This window comes from Lissotriton helveticus, chromosome 4_1 (genome assembly GCF_964261635.1).
Source record: "Lissotriton helveticus chromosome 4_1, aLisHel1.1, whole genome shotgun sequence".
In the NCBI taxonomy this organism is placed as follows: domain Eukaryota; kingdom Metazoa; phylum Chordata; class Amphibia; order Caudata; family Salamandridae; genus Lissotriton; species Lissotriton helveticus.
Window position 1 is genome coordinate 2,134,291,051 of NC_136063.1, and position 13,047 is coordinate 2,134,304,097.

General features: G+C 42.2%; 1 protein-coding gene across 1 annotated transcript in view; it reads left to right on the forward strand.

The window, feature by feature from the left end:
* Nucleotides 1-13,047, forward strand: part of ZDHHC15 (zDHHC palmitoyltransferase 15) — a 216,843-nt gene that overhangs the window by 156,196 nt on the left and 47,600 nt on the right. The window contains exons 9-10 of the mRNA XM_078688832.1: nucleotides 3,301-3,427; nucleotides 8,688-8,800. Coding sequence (XP_078544958.1) covers nucleotides 3,301-3,427; nucleotides 8,688-8,800 — 240 coding nt within the window. The remainder of the gene's footprint in view (nucleotides 1-3,300; nucleotides 3,428-8,687; nucleotides 8,801-13,047) is intronic.

The window sequence follows — 13,047 nt, forward strand, 5'->3', positions numbered from 1 at the left end:
AGGGACGGCCAACCTATTACACATGTTCCACCATTGTGAAAAACTAAATCCAATTATCGGGGAAATTGAGACATTCCTGGAGGGATTGCTAGCCTTGAAGATTAATCTATCCCCTACTGTAATTATATTAGGTAGCGATAGTAAGTTGAGGCTACAGAAGGAGACCGAAGCCTTTGTGTTTATTTGTGTGGCAGTTCTACGTATCCTTATATCCTCAGGCTGGAAGAATACATCTGCACCCTCTTTTCAGGTATGGCTGACCAGACACTTGGGGATACATAATATCGAATCCTCCCTGTATGAGTCTATGGGTTGGAAAACACTTGAAATGGGACTTAAGATCTGGGCTCCATTAAAGAATTGGCGAGACTCACAAATATGAATTTTAAACAAATGTCCCCGGGGCAGATATTAATTCTTGTATGTATATAGGTATAACTACAGCACTTTAGAATGGTTTTATCGTTATAATGAATGTTTGTTATATGAATATATGAAGACATGACATATTTGAGCTATGGTGGATATAATAGTATGGAAATATGTAAAGTCTGAATCATTTAATGTATGTTTTTTGTAACAGAATATTCTCAAATAAAAAAAATAAAAGTAATAATTAACAAAGTACGCCATGTCAGATCATCACATCACTGCCCAGCATACATATTGCTGTGGCCCCTGATTACACAGTAGCAGCTGACTGACCAACTGCTCCCCTTGCATGGGACACTGCATAACAGGAAGGGTGCAGATATTGAATAGTCATCAACCTGCTAAATCTCACAATCTTCCAGAGTATCCAGGAGAAAACCAGTTCCTGCTGCAGCCTCATCGACTACCACCCCACCCCTGCAGCTTCACTGGTTGGGTACACCACCCTTATATTAGCTGAGACACTTGCCATGATCCCTGCACTGGCTATGCCCTCCGTCATGGCACCTGCATAAGCAATACCAAAGGGATGATGGACGGAGCGTTTGAGCAAATCAAACACTCACCTCCAGCCAACTGATCTGTCTTTAGCTCACTCCACCACCCCAGTTCAGACATGGCCATATGCGTGTTTTGCTGTTCGCCCTATGTGGGAAGGGTATGCCCAGACGTGGGTCCCATGCTCACTACGCCACTGGAGTCAAGCTATCCTGGCTGATGACGGCTGATAGCCAGAAACCGGTCCTAAGATGCTTGATTCCGGTCCAGGGAAGACATGGCTTGGCAGTTCGGCCTGGACTGTTCCCATGAGGCACAGGGTCAAGACTGATTTTCATATGGCCATGTCTAAACTGGGGAGGCGGGGTGAGCAAAATAACGATGTGTTAAACCCAGATCTGTGACTGAGGCGAATGTTTTGCCAATGTGCAACATTCCGTCCATCATCTTGTGTGTTTTACCTGCATAAGCAGGCATTTACCACCATCCGTAAACCGGGTGCAATCACAACCACTCCTGCACATGCTACCATTGCTTCGCCTCTGCTTCTGATAACCCTTGGAACCTGGGTAGCTGCAGAACACAGATTAGTGGCTATCAAACCTGGTCCCACAGACATTAGCCAAGAAATACCAGAGGGAACCTGTAAAGTCCCCTTCTTGAAGCTTCAGCTAAGTATAAGGCATGGGGTCCTCACACCAATCAGGAGGATGATGGGCCAGTTAGGTCTCCTTTTTGGTTTCTTCCTGCAGCTGTTCTTACTGGAGCAACATTTTCAGCTGCCATTGCTGCAGTGGACATTAGCATGATACTCATCCAAACAGGGCCGAGGCTGGCTGCTATTGTGTCAACAGCAGCATTCTGATGTTGTTGATCCTGTCTCACTTATGTCTTTTCATCTCCATTATCACTTGAGTTTTTATTAACCTCATTTCCTCCACTGGCAGCATACAAACAAAGAGTGTCATTCCTCGCATCTTATGTGGCTCATGCTGAGGCACTACCAATGTGATGTGATCAAAGCATCGGAAACGCCCCTTCTACACTAGGCACATACTCTGTCATATTGCATGTCCTGACCTTTTGCGTGTATGAGTGTCTGCCTGTTTGTCTTGTACTCACCCGATAGCCATGGCCCAAGCGGGCGGTATGTCTCCATTGAATATGGGTTACTGGTATTCTTGGAGTTGTGGGTAGATGCAGGAAATTTGGGCACATCAGTGTGTGATTGTCAGGTCTGCATCACATGCCATCTTCATATGGATTCTCAGCTGTTGCATTTTCCTGGTTCGAAAGATTTGCCCAGTGGCCCTGGGCACAACAAATAGCGTATTTGTGCACACTATCGCTACAGTTACATTAGGGAAGTGATGAAGAGCACAGAACTCTGCTTGGACAGCATTTGCTATCTGTTGCACAGCAGCGTCGCAAGCCTGGGAAATGTAAAAAGGCAGAGAAAGAGGCAAGTTGCACATAGGCACAACACAAATAACCTGTGTGTATTTGTGCAAAATTGTGTTTACACACATTAGAATATTAAACCTAGAACTATTTACAGTTTATTTGCTGTGCTTTTTTTCTTACTTGTCTGTTTCCCAATATCTTACTTACATCCACCATGTGATGACCGCACTGAAGGGTTGCTTTTTATTTGTTGCCTAAAACGGCACATGTTGCAAGACATATTGTTAACTTACAGTGCACTTAGAGTCTGACAGTTGCAAACCATTGGTTGGCTTTATTGGCACTCATTTGCTTGCTGCTGCTTTGTCAGCTTCCTTGGCCATTCCTTCCTATTCGGTGTTTGTACCTGTACAGGAGCATGGACTTGTATCCTGCCACTGCCCCTTTTTCAGGTTCCACTTTTTAATAATTTTGGTTAAGCGCTCTACAGAGTGCATGTGTATGAAATGTGTTTTCCAACTGTCTCCCTTGTGTACTTTCTGCTCTTTGCAGCTGCCAGGTAGTTTCAGTAGCAAAATGTGTTCGATTTTTGTTGGAGGTCTTCCCTCAGCACCCCGCCAGTTCTCCACCACCACCCCAGAGCTCCCTGTGTGGCTTGCTTACCTTCTATACTTGCCAAAAGCCTTTTCCTTGTTTGCCTCACTGATGACTTCCAGGCTGGCACCTTCTAGGCTTGTGTTCTGAATTCAGACCTTTCTCAATAGGGCTTGTAATTTTAAATTAGTAATGTAGACATGTAGTTATGGTTTGAAATTAGGAGTTGCTCCTCTCTTTTATTTTAAAATGCTCTACTTCCACTCCCAGTAAATAAGTACCTGAACGTGCCTGCTTGCCTGACCAATTGTGTTATAGTATATATCAGACAGAAATGTGCATGTCATTTCTTTTTCTCTCTTCCCATTTTAGAAGCTTTTTCACCACCAGTATTTCATAATGGCCCAGATAAAAATGCATTCCACTTGGGCATTCGACGGAACCTCCAGCAAGTATTTGGCATGAACAGAAAATTATGGTTCCTACCTGTGGAATCCAGGTAAGGTCTAATGGTCAAGTATATAAATTCTAGTGCACATTGCAGGCAACCCATAACCTGTATCAAGAAAGTCACACTACTTTCCTGGGTGGGGCAAATAGCTGAAAGAGCAATTTTTCGTTTGTATTGGTAAATTCTTGCAGGCAAATACATTTTATAAGAATCATAGATCTCAGCAAAAATAGCAGGGAAAATAGAAGATAACACCATGACTAAGGAAGACATCTGCACTATGTGTCAAACATTGTACTCAGAATGGAAGGAAGGTTTGAAGAAATAATTATAAGCAATATGAAAATATTTGAAACAGTGACGACCCGCAGGCAAGCTATACATCACATACAACTAGAAGTATAAGATATACAGGAAAATATAGACAGTCTGGAAAAGGCAGAACAAAGTGAGCAACAATGTAAAAAAAAAAAAAGAAAACATTTGGAAAACCCAGTGCGGAAAGAGAGCATATAGATTTGGAATGTCTTGGAAGAGACAGCGGACTCTGAAATAATGGACAGAGCATACACTATCCCACACTACCCAAATTCTGGACCTTAAAGGGGGAGAAGCAGTCAAACACAAATTGCAAACAGACCAAGATACATTATATTGAAAGATTCTTCCTATCAGCAGGAAGAACACATTATAGAGAGCAAGAAGGAATGCCCACCTAAAGCACCAAGTAGACAAACTGCTTCTCCTACTGGACCAAGCATCATCAAATTTGGCAAAAAGAAAACTCCTTCATCCGATACTAGATGAACTCTACAAAGAGTCATCCACTTTTGATGACGCATCTGGTTTTAAGCAGGAGAGAGCTCTTAAGACAAACCAGAGGAATACGGGTGGAAAGCTAAGGAAGAAGACAGACTGCCAGCAAAGCAAACAGTATCGAAGAGACAGACCTGAGGGAAAGGCTGGCACAGAAGAAAAAGGCAACAATAAGAGAGTGCCCTTGTGAATACATTAACACATAAAGACATGAAAGACATAAAATCCCTCCAACATTATAAGACTAGAAGGTCAATGGTAAACTAATTTATATCAGTTATATTGTGCTTCTCTTTTTTATACTTGAACATGAGGTGAAATAGGGAAAGGGGGTAGAAGTAGTGTTAGAAGAGGAAGTCCTTGAATCCCGGAAATATTAATTACTAGCAGCCCGTCCCGACGTTGTCCGGGTATGAATTGCTGCCGGCCAGTAGTATATTGTTTTGTAGGATTTCGTTTTGATAGCATTTCTTATCTGGGACAGGCCTGTGAAACGCTCCGATTCACAGTGCACTGCTGATGCACTTAAGGTAAACCTCACGTTCTTTCTAGGGAAATTTCTTATCGGTTGTGGCCATGGTTTTCTATTGGAGTTATCTTCTCTAGGTCCTTCGTAGAAATCTTTTTGGAGATATGGATAGACATATTCCAAGTTATATTTTGAAATGTCTTTCCTAAGTTTGTTAGATTTTTTTATTAACTAAATATTCCCTATCCGGAGATGTCGCTTTGGATTTCATCTAGCTTTTTGTTTAGCTTCCTCTAGTGCATTACTCTCCTTTTAATTTCAGCTCCATCTCCTCAATTTCTCTTCTTTCAATAATTAAAACTTCATGGGCAGTTTCTATAATCAATGTGGTTAGGTCTGAAACCAGACTGAGTGGTGTCATTGAGGTATTTGGTGAGGCATCTGTTGATGAATATCTCTAAGACCTTGGCTGGGAATAGTAGCACAGAGATCGATCTATGGTTGGGAAGCAGTTAAGGGTCCACTGAGGTTTCCTTCAGCAATGGAAGGACATTTGCATGTTTCCAAGTGTCTGGGAAGGTTACAGAAGAGGTGGAGGCGTTCAGAATAGATAAGAGCATGGCGCAGATGAGCAGCTCAACATGTTATTGGTAAACAGATCTAAAAAAGCTCTACTAGTAGTCCGACATAGAGGATACAAATTCAGTATAAAGGCACGTGCACTGCTAATGAGTCTGCAGTCTAAACAGAATAGGGAAAGGATTGTGTTGATTAAAGACTCAGATGGGTGGTAATTTTTAATCATAGGTATTTAAGGATTTTTACTCAAACCAATATGAACAAGAATCCTGATTGACCTCCTTAAAATACCGAATAAACAAAGATACATTTATTAGCCCCAGACACAGGAGGAAGTAACGAAGGCCATAAAAGAGCTAAAACCTAGGAAGCCCCAGGATCAGATGGTTATGCCTAAAAATTCTACAGAGCCTTCGCATGCCGCTTAATCCTGTAGTTAACACATCTATTCTAAGAAATGAGGAAACTGCCATACCGAAACAAGGGAAGGATATGGCTCTTTGTTCCTCTTACATAATGATAGCACTGCTGAATATAGACCTTATGTTATATACGAAAATATTGGCTCCCGGGTTATCACAGATCCTACCAGATATGATACTCGAGGATCAGTAAGGGTTCATTCCAGAACTTCACACATTCAATAACATTAAAAGGACTGCACACCTCATAGTAAAAGCACATAAAACAGAGAAGACCCTGGTCCTGTTGGATCTGTAAGCCAAGAAGGCATTTGACGGGGTTAGCTGGAACTGCTTGACAAATGGTCAAATCTGTCCTACGAGAAGACTGGGTGTGCACGACGAAAGTTCCCTGTAAAGCACTCAAAAATAGAACTCTGGTGAGCTGAATTCTTTGAGCACAGGACAAATTACAAAAAGACATAGTAAAATGTACATGGCAAGGGACACCTGCAAGAGTCTCCAGGCAACAAACTCAAATGGTACAGTTGGGTTTTCCATATGTCAAAACATATAATAGGGCAGCATAGCTGTACATGTTAGGTTGAATGGACAGTTACAGGAGGCAGTGTATATGGGATATTTTTTGGCTACCAAAAACATTGAGAACGCAACAATTACATTGTAGTCAGATTACCGTAACATTGTTGCATGCGTGGGACTCTATCGCTCTGACTCAACACTTACTAACCTTCCCATGATTATTTACACCTATTCATAATGATGAAGTCCTCAGTCCGGCATATGAAGGTAACGTGTACAGAGCCTGGTGATATAGGGATTGCAGAGTGCTAGTGGATCTGTTTGAAAACGGTGAAATAAAATGATTCCTAGATGGCAAGAAGATACATAAAGTAGAGGAGATAGAAAACTTTAGATGCCAGTTACTAGGACTTTGTACAGCGTATTTCGCAAAGAAGAAAGCGGCACAAGAGAGTTAACCGTTTCGATAAACTTGCAAAGAACATGGACAGTACCACAGTTGCAGTGCCAAAAATGTATACATTTCTGGTAGACTGATTAAAACCTCACAAATGGGGTACATGAAAAGGTAGCAGAAGGAAATAGGCAGTGAAATAACAGAAAAAGGGTGGCTAATCCACTGAGCGATACTGTGAGATTCAACCAGTCTAAATATAAAAGACAATATAGAATCAAAATAATGACACAATGGTTATTAACATCACAAAATAAAATGATGGACGGAGTGTTGAAACTTTAGTTATTTTGCTCACCACTTAACCCCAGTTTGGACCTATCCATATTCAAATCAGTCAACACAACATCACAAAATAAAATGATTCAACCCAGATCTCTTGATTGGGGTGAGAGGTTGAAAAGTTTCAGCACTCCGTCCATCATCTTGTGTTTGCAATGTTCGCCCTAAGTGGCCATGGGTATGCCCAAACATGGGTCCCTTGCTTGCTGTGGCTCTGGATTCAAGCTAGTCTGGATGGTGAGGGGTGATATCCTGAAACCAGTCCCAGGATGCTTGTTTCCAGTCCAGCGAGGACCTAGCTTGGCAGTTCGGGCTGCACTGTTCCCATGAGGTTCAGGGTTAAAACTTATTTGCATGTGGCTTGGCCCAAACTCGGGTGGCATAGTGAGTAAAAGAATGAGGAATTCAACCCAGATCTCTTTAATTTGGGGTGAGTGGTTGAAACGTTTCAGCACTCCGTCCATCATCTTGTTGTGTTTATAATGGTTCTTAACTCCAGCATGCTAAACAAGATGTTTAAAGGAACAAACAGATGATTGAGACAATGCACCTAAAGGGGAACACCTACACACATTTCGTGAGCATATATCTGAAATTGTCAACCTATTGTAAATACATGGGGCAGCAAATTAAATGGTAGGAAAATGGTAGGATTCACTATCCAAGCAAACTCAAAGCTAAGTATGAGAACAAATATATGAAAGACTAGTACATCTAGGGAGTGAGTATTAATTTTACAATTATTGCTAATTGCTAAGATAGTTTCAGCAAGACTGTGGAAACAATAGTGCACAACTTGAGTTTTTGGTACCTTAACATTTGTGATACGGTGGTAATGGAATGCTTAAGTAGACATATGCTTAAAGAGCGAGATGATTTATTGTCAGTATGGCAACATATGTTGGATTTCATAGACCAAGACTGCAAAGAAACGATATATCCACTGGGTTTAGGAGTGTTATTCCTGTTTGATTAAACGTCTACCCTGCTTGTGGAATATAAGCTGGCTAAAGGAGATTATAGAAGTTGAGATGAGACAAAGGCTGATATAGGAGGCATGGAGGGGTCGATAAAAGGGAAAAAAGGGAACTAGAGGTTGGAAAGCATTGGCGGTACTGTGATGTGCTGCTATAAGTGAACACTTCAAAAAAGTATTTTCATAAAATTGAATCCGACAAAGGCTTTTCTCAAAGCTTACAATTAACCGGTGTATAGTCTCAGATGCTTTGTCAAACAGGAAGACTGCCATCAGATAAGGTTTTATCAGATGGAATATTCACTGTCTTAAGCTACTATTACACTGCTGCGTGCTTACCAACAGCCTTTAGAGGAGCATTGTTAAGCCTATGCTTGATGAATTCATATGTTTCTGTGAGCACTAAGGGGCCATGCATCTTTTTGTAACTCTAGACCTCACTGACCAGATTTGTGCATACAAAGGCAACAGCAATTCACCCACAAACTATTGCATGAAATTAAAAATGAGCTGAATAATAGCCATCTATAAGATTCTTATCTATATTCTTTGTTGTCTCAGTCTGAACCACTTGTGCGAACCTGTGGCCCTCCAGATAGTTGCTCCTATCTCAACTTCAGTAGCATGTTTGACCTAATCAAAGACAATGCTTCATAACTTGCAATAAGACAAACATCTCGACTTATCTATTTAATCTAGTAACTGTAAAGTATCTTGGAACTGTATTTAAAAACTTAATTTCCATGTACATAGACTGGCTTCATGGCTCAATTTTTTTCTTTCCGTAGCTTGGGGGATGGGCTGTCTTTCCCCATGCGATCTTCTCAGTGTGAGTCCCGAAACCCGCTTTTAGGAAACGAAGACCAGTGGGACGATGACGGAATGGAAGAAGACAATGAAGGTAATTTACATGATAGTCGGAAGTGTCAAGTTATGGAGGCATATCCTCACCTATGTATGAAACCTAAAGGGTCTGAGCACATTACTTAAGCATTTTTCAGTTTCTTCTTGACATAATACAACTTTCTCTCAGTAATGATCAATTAATGTCTTAACAATGTATAATGCTGCAATACTGAGCCAATATTTAAGTTCAAACACAGCATTTGAAACTACAAATTAATTTTGGTCGCAAACTGTTTTAGGCTTAAGGAAAAGTGGTTGTGAGAATATTATTTGACCCGGCATCTCTATGTCAAGGAAAATTCTAGCATTACACATGGATGTAATTGGGCTTAGTCTTCCAACCCAGGCTTCACTCCGAAACAAGGAATGGTCTTTCTGATGAATAGATTTAACCATGGATTCCTTACCTTTGGAGTATTCCCCATGCAGACTGGATCCAGAAATATTCATATCAGTGCTCCCACATGCCTCTAGGTGGCACCTTGCCAAGTCTGGGAAGGTCATTGCGCCCTGGAAATAACAGAGCAGAGGCGCATATAAGGGCCACTCCCACTCACCGATGTCTGTTCCTTTCCATCTGTGCCTTCAAAGGTGGATCCAGAGACCCGCTCCCTCTTTGGTTATTATTTGCTGTCTAGTGTGCCAGGGAAAGATTTTTTTAAAAAACTATAGGGTTCTCAAACTATGTTGTGAAAACAATGTTGGTGAGAGACTCGCATGAGGTGTGACTTTGGTGTTCGGGCTCAGAGCACAACTCCAGTTCATACGACAAGTGCACTCTCATGCACCTGAAGGCGATCCAGGACCGCGAATCAAAACTGTTTATTGGCAAACATAAGAAAAAGTCACAAATCTCGCATTAGGCGCACTCTTGTTCCAAGTTGAGGAAGCAGACCCACTTGTAGTCCCTAGCTGATCACGCAACTGGTCTTTATTGTGGTCAAAATTGTCTGATAAGTCAAATTCAAAATCGAAGAGGAAACATAAGAAGGACTCAGCCCCATTCTCCAACTCTAATCAAAGAGAGGTCATGAGGACATATCGCTCCTGATCCCAGATTGAAGAGCAAATTCGGCAATTAATCGTGATGCACCCTAGGCCAGTTGCAACTCCAAAGCAGGTTAAGGTCTTTAAAGAGGCTATGCTGCATATTTTCTACCCTCTTCCAGCTTCCTTTGGTCACATTTGGGCCTTGAAGGATCTACGGGGCCTCCAGTCGGGTTTTCTCAGACGGATCCGTCCTCGGTGCCTTCTGAGCCCTCAAACCTGTCTCAAGTTCCTCACTGACTCTGGTGCAGACTTATACCCTAGCTCCAAGACCTGTGCCAGTCCCTCTTTCATCGACTCCGGACCGATATCGCCCGTGGGGGATCAAGTGCAGACTCTGATTTCTGCCCTTAAACTAAATTCATCCTGATCCAGACTGAGGTTGCCCTTTGACTCCACTCCAGAGCATGTGGGTATGGTACAGCCTGATTCTTACAATGTACCTCCTCAACCACTGAGCCATGCTTAGAGTATTATCATCTTTTTGGTTTACAACTCTAACTAAAGTTTACCACCACTTGGAGATCACAATGGTGTTGAAGGTATTGACTTACACCACATTATGATGATGACAGTTTATGCATGGACTTTTAGAGGTCCAGTGTTCTTCATACTTCCCCTGAAATAGGGTTGATTTCCTCCTGTGAACCACCAATGTAAGAGAGTGCTTCTTTAGCTCTGGTAATTCCTGTGACAATTCCATATGCTGCTGAGGTCATGGACCTACAACTTCCTTCTGTTGAAGTTAAAACAAATATTATTTCAAAAGTCCTACAACCTGGGCTTGCTTCCTCTGAGCCCTTAATCCTATTGAAAGAAGCCTTCTCGGACACGCTGATGGACACTTGGTCTTAGCCTTCCTCTTGCCCATCAGTGAACAGGCAGCAAATACCAAAGTTTGGTGTTCCAAGCTTCCAAGCAAGGTTAATCCTATTGCATTTCTCATGACCTCCCTGAACAGAGTCAAAAAGGATTGAGGCTTTACGAAAATAAAAATGTATTCTTCTGCCAGCCTAGTCTTGAGGTCAGTCAACAAGATTTGCCTACTTGGCCAACATATGTACTCTCTCTGGAACATAGTAAGAGTTTGCTGGCAGTCCCACACAAATTTAGCTCCTCCTTCTCTTAAACAATTCAAAAAGGTCAGAATGAAGCCAAATATGTGATTTATGCTGGTCGGGATACTACCAGTTGCTTGGCGTGGGCGATTGGCACTAGTGTGGCTTTCCGTCACCATGCATGGATGCGATCAATTAGTTTTTAGGTGGTGTGCAGGACTATCTTATGGATATGCCATTGAATGGATTCTGCCAGATTGGCAAAAAAAATATACCTTAGAACACTTTATGAAAGTTGGGCCACAGTGCTTTCTTTGGGCCTCTCAACCCCTTCCAGGCAGTTTACTCATCAGTTTCAGTCTTTCCGAGGCTACTGCAGAGGATTGGCACAGGAAATGTCAGGCCCGACTGGAGTAACCTCAGTCCTTCCGTGTCCTGGGATGGGTCTTCATGGGCCAAGATGCATGTCATCAGTGGCATCAGCCTCCAAGCCACTTTAGTTTGCCCTTAGTGGCGGGCACCGACCCTGTAGGACGCAGGATCCAACACTTTCTCCCCAGGTGGCAATCAGTCAACTTTCACAGGTAGGTCCTTCAGATCACACAGCATGGCTGTGCCCTTCCATTTCTTTCTGACCCACCACAGCTTCCTCCCACATCAGAGCACGTCTAAGAGGAGCACCTAACCATCTTATTGCAAGAGATGTAAGCTCCAATTTCCAAATAGGCCATCAAGAGGGTTCTGTTCTCAGAAATAAGGATGGGTTGTTACTCATACTATTTCCTTGTGCTGAAGAAGGATGGAGACCTCTAGCCTGTTTAAGACCTTTGTCCTCAAAATGCCTACCTGTGGAAGGATAAATTCAAAATGTTCATGCTTGCCCCGGTTCTGTCTGCCCTAGATGTGGGTAACTGGATTGAAGCCTTGGCACTGCAGGGTGCTTACTTTCACGTGCGAATCCTGCAGTCCCCCAGACGTTACCTGTGGTTCAAGGTTAAACGCGTGCATTTTCATTTTGCCTTGCCTCCCATTAGCGATACCAGCATCCCCTTGGTGATCATGAAAGTGATGGCGGTGATTCTCTGCCCATCTTCAGATGTTGGGGATTCTAATTTTCCCCTACCTCGATGACTGACTTATGAAGGCAGGCTTGCCACAGTCATTTGTAGATCACCACCAGGTGAAGATGAATCTCCTTGCTCCTTCGCAGAGACTACCTCTTATAGAAACTGTCTTGAGCATGATGTAGTTTAACCAGTCCGGATTGGCCTTATTTCGTTTTTTTTATACCTAGGCACTATTCAACACAACAATATACAAAAGTGTTATAGAAACTGTTCACACCAAATGGAATACTGGAGACTACTGGACACTCTTTGGGCTCCAGTTATATAAAGGAATAGCTTACCCGTCGCGCGTTGCTGCGATCTCCAAAGAAAGGAAAGGACTGGCTTACCCGTCGCACGTTGCTGCGATCTCCAAAGAAAGGAAATTCAAGGAAACTCGTTATGATAACATTCAATTTACATTGTCATTTTTATTGAAACGTATTCATTTTAATATGGAAAACATTTCAAAGTGTTGTTTTAATTCTATTTATTTATTCGAGTGCTTGTGGATACACGATTTTTTGTTTTTCCGTCTGGTGCGTACATCAGTATTCGAAAGATTATGAGGGCCCTGGGGGGCCGATATTTAAAAAAATGTTATGTCAGAAACCTTTGCGGGAGTGTACTCGACAACTTCCCAAAGTTTCCTGGCGATCGGATGAATGCCGTTTTAGTTCTATTTATTTATTAGAGTGCTTGTAGATACACGATTTTTTGTTTTTCCGTCTTGTGCGTACATCAGTATTCGAAAGATAATGAGGGCCCTGGGGGGCCGATATTTAAAAAAAATATGCCAGAAACCTTCGCGGGAGTGTACTCAACAACTTTCTAAAGTTTCATGGCGATCGGATGAATGGTGTTTTAATTCTATTTATTTATTCGAGTGCTTGTGGACACACGATTTGTTGTTTTTCCGCCTGGTGCGTACATCAGTAGTCGAAAGATTATGAGGGCCCTGGGGGGCCGATATTTAAAAAAACATTATGCCAGAAACCTTCGCGGGAGTGTACTCAACAACTTCCCAAAGT